The sequence below is a fragment of the Sciurus vulgaris genome (assembly GCF_902686455.1).
Source record: "Sciurus vulgaris genome assembly, chromosome: 7".
Lineage (NCBI taxonomy): Eukaryota > Metazoa > Chordata > Mammalia > Rodentia > Sciuridae > Sciurus > Sciurus vulgaris.
The window spans coordinates 9,104,881-9,117,608 of NC_136467.1; the positions used below are offsets into that span (position 1 = coordinate 9,104,881).

The window sequence follows — 12,728 nt, forward strand, 5'->3', positions numbered from 1 at the left end:
GGGAGGAGGTCATCAACTAGCTCTGTGCCATAGCCACCTGCAAGGTGGGCACCAATGTCCCCTACTTCCAAGGGGCACTATGTCACATGATCAATGTTGGCAAGATGTTCCAAAGTGTTCTGATGGAAACGAGTACCTTTTTGTGAGCTACCCAGCTCAGACATGTGAAATTGCAGTCTGGCAAATGTCCTATTTAAAGATGTACTCCTTACATTTCAACCCAATAATTATTTAGCATTTATAGATGATATGTTTGCTGAGTGATGGCCGAGTATAAACATTTGGCTACAGTGCTCCTTGAAACAGCCATATCCTCAGTGAAGCTGGGCAGAGAGAAGGCCTGCCAAGAGCTTCAAGCATGCCTTGCCCCAAGCAGGGCAGCAGAGTGGACACAGGGTAAGAGTCCACGCAGGTGGGGGCTCTCCACACAGCCTCCCCTGCACCTCCTCGCTCCTAGCCCATCAGGCAACCTCCACAGCTGCCTGGCAGGCTCTGTTCTGTGGGCACAAGCTGCAGCAGAGGGGTGCCAAGGATGCCCAAAGCAGAGCCTATGGGAGCATGGGATGCCCCACACGCAGCACAGAACACCACACCACAGACAGGAAAATGCTGAGCCTCCGCAGCCATTGTCCTGGGAAAGGTCCCGGAGCAGGCTGTACCTGACCCTCCTGACCCCATGGTCCTTTCTGACCACTGACCTCCACAGTCCTCATCTCCAATGGGGACAGCAATAGTGCAACCCTCACGGGGTTGTTTTAAGGATTACGAAGGTTAAACACCAATAAGGCTCTCTGCAAGGACCTGTGCCCAGGCACTGCTGGCCCTGTAAATGTAGGCATCAGTGCTTCTTCAGACCCGGTAAGAGAATGGCTCATAATTCCAAATCCCTTCTGGAACTTTTTTCTCTGTGGCCCTCACCTGTCCTTACGTGGGGCATAGATAGAAAGAAGAGGCTAAAGTTTTCTGACTTAAAATCATATAAACCCAGGTTCCGCTTCTGGCTCCACTTTTTTTTTTTTTTTTTTTTTTTTTTAAGCTCTGAGCTGATACTTAAGTTGGTTAGCCTCCTACTCAAACGAAGGTCCTCGATCACTATCATGGGAGTAAGAACACCTTCCCTGCTGTCTTTGCAAGAGCCCAGGTGATGCTGTGGTTTGAGTGAGCACTAGCTCCGCCCCTCTGGCCTCCTCAGGAAGCTGGCCATTCTGGGGAAGCCAACGTGCCCTGGTGCTCTCACACCGGCTGCAATTTCAGAGATCCTCAGGGTTTCAGATACTCCTGACGCCCTTCTCCTATAGGGTGGGACAAGGACCAGCAGCCGGGGCATCCCCTGCTCTCCCAGGAGCTCAACCAAACCCACCCGAGGCTCTGCTTCTCACGGCCACCCAAGACCCCCTGACCCGGAGTCAGTACAGCAGCAGGATGCCCAGGGACGCCCAGCCACACATGGGAGTTGAGACCCAGTGCCCAGAGCTCCTCCAAAGCCAGGTGGGGTCAGTTCAAACACAGCTCTCCCTAGTTCAGCTACGTCGCTGTGCCCTGTGACTTAACCCCGCCAAGCCTCCATGTCCCTACACGTAAAGAGGTGCCTCCTGCAATACCTACCTCCTAGGGTGGTTAGGCAAATAAGATGAGATGATCAGGTAGAGCTCCTTGTATGGAGTCTAGAGCATCATGTTAACATTGGCAATCTAAAGAATATATTTTGATAACTTAGATGGCAAACCAGGTAATACAGTAACTCAGGGGGTACCTCCGAGAATCCTGTGCTGGGGAAGAACAGGTGGTACTGGTATCTCCATTTTACAGAGGGCATCCTGGGCTCAGGTGGGAGGCAGCGGGTGGAGGCAGGCCTTAACACCTAAGAATGGTGCTGAGGTTCTAGCAGGAGAGTGGACTGACCTCATGCCCTCAACTGAAGAACAGTGTGTCTGGGAATGCCTGGAGAGGAGCCCACAGCCACAGAGAAGGGGCCTGTGTCCTGTGCAGCTGAGCCGAGCATCATAAGGACCCTGCAAACAACAGGAGCTGGCACCTGCCCAGCCAGGTCCCCTCAGCTGGACTAGAACCCAGGTATTCTGATCCCAGAGCCAGCTTGCTCTTGTGCCTGGTCCACCGGCTAAGGACAAGGCAGGTGAGCTCAGCCTTGGTTCCCACTCGGGGAAGGAGGCCCCTGCGTGAACATGATCATGCAGTATTTGTGTTTTCCAGTCTCCATGAGAGACCAGGACAGATTTTAACCAAAGGCTGTTGACCCTGAACAGAAGTCAGAAGGCCCCTCAGTCATGAGTGAGGTGTTCATAGACCCCAGGAACAATGACAATCATGGACCCTGCAGCTGGTGAGGCCTTGAAGCCAGTGGGCAGAAGTCTTGGGGACTCCTGGCCACACAAAAGCCTGTAGCCGCTCTGAACAGTTTTCCAGGTCGACCTCCTATTCTTTTTGAGGCAGGGTCTCACTATGTTGCCCATGGCCCTGAACTCCTGGGCTCAAGTGATCCTCCTGCCTCAGCCTCCCAAGTAGCTGAGACAACGGGTACCAGTCACCACAGCTACTTCCATCTTCAATTCCAAATCTCCTTTGGCCAGGCCTGCCCACAAGCAGGAGCTTCCAGTGATGTTTTTCTGACTGAGCACTGTTTTGCTATCAAAGGAAAAATAATTACAGAGAAAAGGGCTAGAGAGTGCTGAAAAAGAAGATAAAGGGGCCAGAGCAGAGGCTGGTGGGCCCCGGGTACCCTGGTAGCGACGTTGACCGCAGTGTCCGACTGGCTCCGTCTCTGTGTCTGGCCTGCACACTGCCGGGGATCTGTGGCCAGAAGATGCTTCTCAGAAGTCATGTCATTCTGGGACTTGGAGAGCTCTAAAAGACAAGCACAAGAGATGACAGCTGGGAGCAACAACCTCACCGAGACCCGTGGAGCAAGGGAGGCGTGTCCACCATGGAGCACAGGGGCACCCGGAGGGTGGCCAGACACTGTGCTGGACACAGGGCAGGAGGAGGGCTGGGGCCTTCTAAGACTGTGGTCACACTGCCACACACACCTCCACAGGGGGCCACCGTCTGGGTGGGAGTTGAAGGGAACCCCCGACTTGACCTGCATTCCCAATCACTTGTAGGAGAAAACACTTGTCCAGACCCACAGATGGCAGCCCCCATACAAACTGGCTTCTCAGGGGCTCCCGACGAGCTTTCATGACTAAACACCATCTCCCAGGACTCAGAAGGGAAGTGAAAGTAAGATTCGAGGTGTCTTCACTGCTGTTTCAGTAAGAAAGTGTGCCCTGGGAAGATGAGGTGAGTGTTGGTCTTCACAGCGTAATGGTGAGCTCAACAAAGACCAGGGTGGAAGAAGGCACAGTGCACCAAGGGAAGGTGGGCCCCGCGCGGCTCCCTCCTCCTGACCTGGCTTCCTTCCCGGAGGCTGCTCCACCGTGGGCCTAGAGCTACCTGCCTGGCAGCTCACTGTCCACTAGGAGACACATTCAAGTCACATATGGGTCTCAATTTTTGCTAATCACACTAGGTAAAAGCAAACAGGTGACTTTAATTTTAATTCTATATTTCGTAGTGCTGTATCCAAAATGTTATTAGAACACACAGTCGATATTAAAGTCATTTGGGAAACAGTTAACTTTCTTTGACACCAAGCTCTGAGGTTTGGTATGTATCTTACTCTGCAGCACATCCTGTGACTATATTTCAGGGTCTCAGGAGCAACATGTGGCTCAGGGCTACCGTAAGGGACAGCAGGACCCCAGGCAGCCTACCTTCTGGTCCACCCACTGAGCTGTCACTGCCCCTGAGTTGGCTACCTATGAACTGTCTCCTGTCTGCACTGCCACAGGAAGCTTAGAAGTGCCTAGTGGAGGAAGGGTCCCCAGTGAACTCTCCCAAGCCCGGGGGCACCCATCCCTGCCCACATTACTATCCAACCTGTCCCGCAACCCCTACCTCCCTGCTATCTCAGGTCTACCACCTAGCAGTGTCTGTGCACCTCTCAATGCCCAGCAGCTAGAAAGGACTAGCGCCCTCTGGTCCTCTGACCCAAGTCACTTCGGTGACCTCCCCATGTGGCCAACCCCAGCCTGGCTGCGGAGTACGTGAGAGACCCTAGTTTCCAACCCCCTCCTCATGCCTCCCCCACCATCTGCTCAGGGTCCACCCCAAAGCCCATGCCTACGTGGTTCATTTCAAGTTCACAGACTAAGGAGGAGGGAATCTTCTTGAGCAACTTGGGTTCTGACAAGAAGGCTTATAGCTCAGCATGGTTAGAGGACAGCAAGAACCCTCAGTAAGAATCGATTCCTCTTTTCCTCCTGAGGGGATGACGTGCCTCCACCACCTAGAGATGAGCTGATAACAAGAACAGCTGTGGTAACTCATCTCCTCCAGGGGTGGGAGTGGGACTAGCAGCCAGAGATCACTGGAGTCAGCTATCCCCAGCCCGGGGGCAAGGGCTTCCTCCTGCATCCTGGGTCACTGGTCCCCAAAGAGCCTGGGCCCCTTCACAGCCCCTCCCCATGTACACTAGGCACAGTCTGACCTCCTGCCCACAGTGGGGGTTTCCTGTTCACCCACTTCCGCAGGGAGAAGAGCTGAAGCACAGATCGAGAGGACACAGGAAGAATCCCTCAAAGCCTGGAGAAACACGAGCCAGCACCTACAAGATGCCATGTGCCCTGCGGTGGAGGCAGGGCACAGGACAGTGAAGCCACGTCCCTGCCTCTAAGAACAAGCAGGAGGCGCTCGGGAAAGGTCTCAGGCATGCAGCCCTTCCCAGGAGCCAGAAAGCGGGGTTCCTGCCACCCCTGCCTCTGGGCTGCAGGGACAGGCTACGGGGCTTCCGCCGAGACCCATGTCTGAGAGGGACCCTGCTTCGCCCTTAGGAGTCTCTGCCCTCGCCCTGCCAGGGACTGGCTCTGGTTGTCCACCCAGGTGTTCAACTGGCAAACCTCAGGCGTGCGTGCAGATGCACGGGGAGGCTGGGGGCCGGTTGGCACTAACCAAGCACCTCAAGTGCCTGTGCATGTAGGGCCTGTGTGTTCAGGAGGGCAGGCGTGCAGTGGCCACGGTGGCCGCCTCTTGGAGGAAGCTTAGGGTTCAACTCCAGGCATGGATTCCAGTAGCAGAGGAGCGAGAGAATCCACACAAGCCACACGGATCTGGGGAGGAGCTGCGGAGCTAGGAGGATGTGGGCCAGGTCCCACTAGAACCTGCAGTGGGAGGAGCCAGGCTGGTGGGCACAGGGTGGCTGGCAGGGGGGTGGTGAGGGGGGACAGTAGGAGAGCCAGTGGGGTAGGGGGTGATTTTTAGAGCCCCAGGCACTGTTGCAAACAGGCCAAGGAAATTCAGTTGCCTCTCCCTTCAGAAAAAAAGGGGACAGACCCTTGCTTGAGGTAGTTTTGGTTGTATTTAACTGAAGAGCATGTTTTGATGTCATTGGTCACCAGGGGACAGCTCAGACAGGGCTCGTGGGGCGTGCAGATGACTACTCAAAATCAAACGTCAGACGTTGCTGGAGCCAACACACAACAATGAGACAAATCATCCACAGTAACCGCAGAAAAGGACGTGAGGAACAGAAGCCCAACAGGCAGGGACGAAGAAAAACGCGTGCCCAGGAGCCCCAATCCCAGTAAGGACACAGTCTCAACACCCGCCCTCAGAGGCATGAGAGGGTCTATTCATGACGACTTGAATTTTAAGATAAGCAGGGGAAAAACCTGAGGGGAGAAGGTACCCAGAAAGAGACAGGATTCCAAGCTGGGGGCTCACCTGCATTTGCAAACTACAGGGTAACTATAAAAGGAAGAAAATAAATTACTAAGGAGAAAAAGCATAGACAAGCAATTCCTCGCAAGTGACAGATCTCGGACCCCACCGCCTTGAAGGTTCCTAGTTTGGGATTTGCTGGAATTGAGTCTTCATGCTTTCTTTGTTGGCCCTCTGCAAAGTCTAAATGTGCCAATCTCCTCTGTCCGTGGCGCCGAGCTAGGCAGGTTCGGGCATGAAAAGGGGACACTAAGCCAACTAATGGACTAAAATGGCATCTCCTCTTCCCACTGGGAACCAAAGGCCTGCTCTGTGGGTGACGAGAAGACGAAGGGCCAGTGCTATGGTTTTCCCCAGGGTCCAGGGACAGTCCCCTCTGAGGCTGCTGCCCTCCTGCCTGGTGTGGGAAGAACACGACCCGAGGCATTGACTTACTTTTCACGTGGGTGGTAACAGAAAGAAACAAATTTTCCACGGACTTATTAAATCCTCTAAACTGACCAAGTTCCTGTAACTAAAACAGAAACAAGACAGAATGAGTCCATGCTTGCTGGCCTGCCTTCGCCCTGCGTCTCTGGGCTGCCAGTGGCTGGGTGCGCGTGCTCACAGGGCATGCAGGCGTGGCGTGTGCGGGGCTTGGCCCTCCAGCACCAGGCGCCCTCGGTACTCAGCGTCTCCGCTCTGTATTTTGACATCTTTGTGGAGGAAGAAGCACTGTGGATGGGCGGTTCACAAGATAACAACCACCTCGCGGCATAATGAAAGACACTTCCCGGGCTCAGAAACTGTACCCAAGTAAATTACTGTTTGTTTAACCTCCTTTTTCTTATGACCCCACCCCAACTCCAGGCACAAAGGGTACCATGGCAAAATGCAGGGGCTGAGGGTGGTGTAAGGAACCCAGTGACCCACTTGGAGTGGGCCAAGGAGTTCCACCTCTCAAAGCAGAAGCAAGAAGAAAACAGGAGAAGAATACAACAGAAAGCTCATTTCCTTCTCCAAGTCTCATCTGTCTATCCACCCACTCTCTGTCCAACCACACATTCCTCCAACCATTCATCCACCATCCGTCCATCCATTCATCATCTGTCCATGCATCCTCCATTCATCCATTCATCCACCATCCATCCATCCACCATCTGTCCATCCATCCATCATCTGTCCATCATGCATCCAACCAGTAAATGTGTGTCGAATGTTCGAGTGCTTGAAATGCTTTGGAGAATTTAAAATCTCCAGGGAAGGCAGAGCAGGATTTTGAAGGTCTCCCCAAAGTCTCAGTTTAAAATTGGAAAAGCACGAACATATTTTCTCCATCAGCAGACAAGTATGTTCTCCCAGATGTATAGGTATAATTGCTCCCTTTAATTTACAGAACAAAGGAGATAGAACCATGTCTCCATGGCACTTTACAGTTTCCAAGACATTATTTCATTGATTTCTCATGGTAGACATGGGAGACCATCTAGACAAATAGAGTCATTTCCGCCTCTCAGGTGGGAAAACCAGGCAACTCCCCCAGGGTCACACAGTTAACTCCTTGGGATGGACACGGTGAGGGTCCACTTTGCATTAGAACCTGCAAACACTCTCCCTTGCCAGTTGTCACACACTGTAAGTCTCCCTGGGTCTCCCTGGCCCCTGCAAGCCTGCACACGCGTCAGCTTATGCAGAGCCCACACTCAGGGCACAGTGCATAGACAGGGGTGAGGGCTTGTGGCAAGAGCAAACAGATGAGGGTGCAGGTGCAGCCGGCAGGGTCGCCCCCAGGCAGACAGCCTGTGGCCACCAACCCATGTGGGCAGGCGCACCCCCCACCTCCATGGGACCTTCCTCCTCGCCTGGCTCTGGGACCCCTCCAGCCAGATCCAGACCCCTCTGCTCCCAGGCCCCTTCCAGCCTCCTTGTGTGCCTCCCTCTGCTCCCCGCCAGGAGACTCAGGTGCACATACCCGGCCAGGGCTGCCACTGCACTGGTTTTCACTGAGAGGAGGTGGAGTCGGAGGCACCACAGAAATTTTGCTACTAAGGAAAAACACAGGAATAAGAAACGGTTTGGAACTGTGAGAGCTACTTGCTTTACAAATGCACAGATGTCACGATTCTACGATTCAAGTTCTCAGCGTTTTGTTTTTAAGTAGAGATTCAGTTTTCTCGATGAAGGTCAGCAGCTGTGCGCGGGCTGCTCCTCTGTGAGGGCACCTGCCTGGTATCTGGAGGAGGGCGAGAGGGCTGTGCCCCTGTGTTCTGAAGCCGCAGGGCCTGGCTCACCACCAGGGGCCCCGGCTTCTCCTGCAGGGGCCCATCTGGACATCTGCGTTCTCTCCGTGCAAACCACACCGGCTAAAGGGCCCACGTTGGTGAGGATATAAAGACAACCAGGAGAGGAACAGGAAGCAAGGGCGAAAGGAAGTGAGAACCCAGGGGAGAGGGAAAACGGAAGTTCGGAGACTGGAAAAATCTCTTCGTGGGTCAAAAACCTAGTGGCTGGTGGGAGCTCTCGTTGATACGTGCTGAGTCATAGGCATCCAGATCACGGCCAGCCTGCAGGCTGCTAGGGGTTTAGAATTTCGTACAAAGAAGTTAACATCTCTGGGAGCATTATTCAAGGCCGCCAACGTTGCTTCCACAAGTCTAAGATGCCGGGCACTGGGTGTGGTGCAATCGCCTGGTCTAGCACGTCATCCCAGGCACAACCAGAAAGGATGTTCTGCCCCTCACAGCAAACAAAACCGACTTTAAGTGGGAAAACTCTAGGATAGCCAGGAGGCTTCTCATGAGAATCCGGAAGCATCTTTGTTTGAATCTTTTCCAGGTACTTTATCATTAAAAAATAAAAAAGCTACATTCCAAAGCAGTGACCTCTGAAAGTCAGGGATCTACAAGTTCTTTCAGGGTGTCCTTGTGCGCCTGCCCTGAGGGCAGGACAATCTGTCCTTCACATCACTCACCTCAGCCTCTGATAAGATTGCAGCAGCCTGGCCCCGGCTGTCTCCCGTTTGCCTGGAGGAGAGACCAGCAAAGGTCATTCAGAAGTGAGAACACAACTTAGGGTAATCAAATACAGGTGTCGAGCAACTAAAATTATTTTTCTCTAATACCACTTCTTGTGATTGATAGAAGATGGGGGTGATAGAAATACTCAAAAATTAGATCATGGGGAGGGCTGTTCAGCTCTCAATTTACTGAACATGATTGGTTTGTACACTTAAAACAGGTGAATTTATGTTATAGGAATTATATCCCACTAAAGCCGTTAACTCGCACATTAAGAGAACATAAAGGCTGGGAATGACTGTTTTTATTAAAAGTTGATGTTGAATTAGATTTTCTAAGTCTGGATAACTCGAAAAATAGTTCAAGCTTCCAATCTTCCATTTTTCCTTTGGAAACATTTCTTAATTGATGAATACATTCCTCTAAATATTCCTTGTGATGAAGATTAAATTAATCTCTTTAAAAATATAATCTACTTATTTCTAATTATAGTACTTAATTTCCTAAATCGGACTGCATCCGATATATTACCCCTTTTGTTTCAAGGAAAGAGGTTTTCATGAGCATTAAGACCCCAAAATGAAACTCGGCATGTCTACAGTTCTGTGACCACAGTTTCTTTGCCATCGCACAGGAAGTGTCCAGGGTGGAAGGGCCCAAAGGCCTCCCCTCTGCTCTCACACAGCCCAACCCACCAGGCCGCACCCTGGGACGTCCCTCTAACTCCTGCTTCGTCTGTTTGTAAAGTTTTAATTCCAAAGAAATATTTAGATATTAGCATCCCTTCCAAAGGATACACCAACAGATGTATATAGTAAAAAAGTCCAAATGGGCAGGGGACCCTCTGCAGGGGTGGGCGACAGCTAGTGCTAAGACCTTGACGAAGCCCCAAACCTCACAGCAGGAGCCGCCCCAGGCCAGGTCCTTAGCTGGGCTGGCCTCAGAGCGGCGACCCCTTGAAGCTGCATCTCGAGTTTCCAGTCTACCTTCCTGTGTGCTTTCAGGTAGGCAACCTTCATAAAGGTGTTCGCTGGATTCTAAAGGGAGCCCAAGAGCTGGCCCGCGCCCCATTAGGAAAAACTTCTCTAAGGCAGAACCAGAAGCTGCAAGAGAGCCCCGTCCAAAGGCCGAGAGCTGGTTGTGGAAGCAGCTCCCAACAGATGAAGTCCAACGTCTACCAGAGCCACCTGAAAGAAAATGTGTAGACCAGAAGCAAAAAGAGCAAGCGCGAAAGCAGGGACTAGGAAAGTGGAAGATGGCAAGTAGCAAGGCTGCATATCCAGCCATCCCAGGAACGGAGAAGGCCAGGTGTGCAACGGGAGGTCGCAGCGAGTCCCACTGTCAGTACACGTACAGTACACCAGTGAACAGACAGACGGACTCTGAGCACCAGGTGGGCGTTCACCAGCGCCTGCCCAGCCCCTCCAGCCTCTTCTGAAGCCCAGCCACAGCTGTTCCTCCCCACAACTCAGGCGTTGTCTCTCTACAACCCCAAACCCGTCAGTGACGCCTTATTGCCTTAGCCTAAAGTCCAGGCCCCACACTTCCCCACCCTGCCTGGGCGCTCTCAAGCCTGGAGGCCTTGCCCTTTCCACCCCAGCAACGCGGAATTGCTTCTTATTGCCCCACTCACCTGGGCGTTGCCTCACAGTACTGCTGACACCCCATCCTTCTCCTCAGGCTGCTCCCCCTGGAATTTCTACCTCAGGCCCTTATCTCAAACCTTCCACAAGAAAACCCCAGCTTTGCGTTCCATGTCACATTCCTTGGGTTCTCCTACAACCCTGCAGGTGTCCTTGCCCCAGCTTGGCCCCAGCTTGGCCCACGCATGGCCCTCTACTGCCCCCTGCTGGCTGTAGCAATCTTGGGAACAGGCTTGCTCTGAATTTCTTTCAGTACTGGGGACTGAATCCAGGGCCTCCCGCACACCAGACAAGCACTCTACCACTGAGCTATATCCCAGTCCCTTTTATTTTGAGGCAGGGTCTCACTAAGTTGCCCAGGCTGGCCTTGAACTTGCATCCTCCTGCCTCAGCCTCCCAAGCGGCTGTAGGAAGCACGGTAGACTGCTGGCCACAGTGCCTCTGTCACAGCTCTTCAGCTCTGCCTGTGAAAGCAGCCGAGGGCCACATTGAAGAGCGGCATGGCTGTGTTCTGCCCAGACCTCACAGACACTGAAATTTGAATTTAATATTATTTTTATGTGTCACAAAAATTCTTTTTTTTTTCCTTTTGGTGGTGCTGGAGATTGAACCCAGAGCCTTGTCCATGCGAGGCAAGCACCCTGCCCACTGAGCTATATCCCCAGCCCCTTAAGTGTCACAAATATTAATCTCTGCTAACTATTTAAGGGGTGAAAGAGACCGTGCTTAGCGTTTGAGACACATGGAAACAGGTGGGGCCCAGCTGGTCTGCAGGTTCTAGTTTGCCTCAGGCCCTTGCCACCCAGCATGGCAAGGGTTGGGGCAGCCAGGAGACGCAGCCTCTGCTGCGCAGACCCTAACCAAGTGGGCATGAGCGCCCCAGAGTCTGCAGGCCTCACTGATGCTCGCCGTGACCCCAAGCGGCTCTCCTCTGGTGTCCAGGCTCGGGTCTTCCCCTTGCTCTTCTGCTGCTCTTCTCCAGAGCTGCTGCCCAGAGGCTTCCTTCAAAAGCACCGAGTCTTCCGGTTGTTGTTCGTTAACTGACTGAATTCACGCAGCACTGAGGAAAGGCACCGGGAAGGTCTCTGGGGAGGCAAGGAGGGGAACCCTGCCAGCCTTCCCGGCCGCCTGGCTGGTCAAAGGACCTTTGAGGGAACACAGCCTTTGCCAAGGGGAGGGCCAGACCCAGGCTGCCAGGGCTCCCTCAGGAACCTGCTGCTGACCTCGTGGGTGCACAGCACTGCTTACGGTGGCTGCTCGGGTGGGAAGCAAGGTGAGGGGCGAGAGACGGGAACCAAGCCCAGCTGGGATCACGGGGCTATCTGGTATGCTATGGAAGTTACCCCTTTACTTGGGTTCAAGTTTTCTCATAATAAAAAAATTACTGGGGCTGGGGAGGTAGCTCAGGCGGTAGAGTGCTTGCTTTGTAAGCACAAGGCCCTGGGTTCGATCCCCAGCACCCAAAAGAAAAAAAAGTACGAGGGAAAACAATCACACATAGGCCAAGAGCCAAGTCCCCGAGAACTCTACCATTTCCCAACTTTATAAATGCTTTCTCATTGGTCATTGTGTCTTCCCTAGCTGGAACCTTCCAGAAGCAAGGCCCATGCACCTGTGTTTGAGGCACCCCTACCCTGGGTATCAGGCTCCCAGGGAGAGAGGCAGGAGGAAAGGGTGTACAGAGGGCAGTGTCCTGGTGGGATTGGGCCCCTAGGTGGGAGGCCAGACCCTTCCCCAGCCCTGCCGCATCCCTCCTCACCTGCACCCCATCTTCCTTTCCCCAATCCAGTACACCCTCCAGGGCAGGCTGAGACCCTGCCCCTCCTTCACGAGGCATCTACTGCCCCTGTGCATTCAAATGCAACTTCCTTGCTCGGCACAGGAGGCTGCCTGGGCTGGACTGTCTGTCCCTTTGAAAGATGAGTCCAAGTCCTCACCCCTGGTACCTGTGAATGGGACTTTATTTGGAGACGGAGCCTTTGCAGATCAAGTTAAGATGGGGTCACTGGAGTAGGGACACCGCCCCCATGGCTGAGTCTCCATTCCCCAGGCAGAAAGATCCACCCAAAAAACCCAGGAGTAAGGCCGGGAGCCTGTGTCCCTGCAGGGAGTGGAGCCTCGCTGACAAGCTAACAGGAAGGCCTGACCTAATCACTCCTCTCCCCTCCTGGGTGGGCGCACTGCCCCTCCGGGAAGCCGGCCACAGCCCCCCAGGGCCGGGAGAAGCAGCACTGTGAGTTGGGGGGGAACTGAGCACCAGGCCTCCTGCGGCCAGGCGGAAACAAACGTGAGGTCGGCAGAGCACCTAAGTCCT

General features: G+C 53.4%; 1 protein-coding gene across 4 annotated transcripts in view; it reads right to left on the bottom strand.

Annotated features, from left to right (window-relative positions):
* The window catches only part of SYTL3 (synaptotagmin like 3), a gene marked incomplete at its 3' end in the record, with an annotated part of 92,435 nt that overhangs the window by 31,057 nt on the left and 48,650 nt on the right, over positions 1 to 12,728 (bottom strand). For 2 of the 4 annotated variants that reach the window (XM_079146770.1, XM_079146769.1), the window contains 4 exons: positions 8,726 to 8,777; positions 7,727 to 7,799; positions 6,211 to 6,289; positions 2,738 to 2,862 (listed from right to left, as the gene is read on the bottom strand). In XM_079146770.1, coding sequence (XP_079002896.1) covers positions 2,738 to 2,862; positions 6,211 to 6,289; positions 7,727 to 7,799; positions 8,726 to 8,777 — 329 coding nt within the window. The remainder of the gene's footprint in view (positions 1 to 2,737; positions 2,863 to 6,210; positions 6,290 to 7,726; positions 7,800 to 8,725; positions 8,778 to 12,728) is intronic. The other 2 variants (XM_079146771.1, XM_079146772.1) reach the window with 1 other exon arrangement.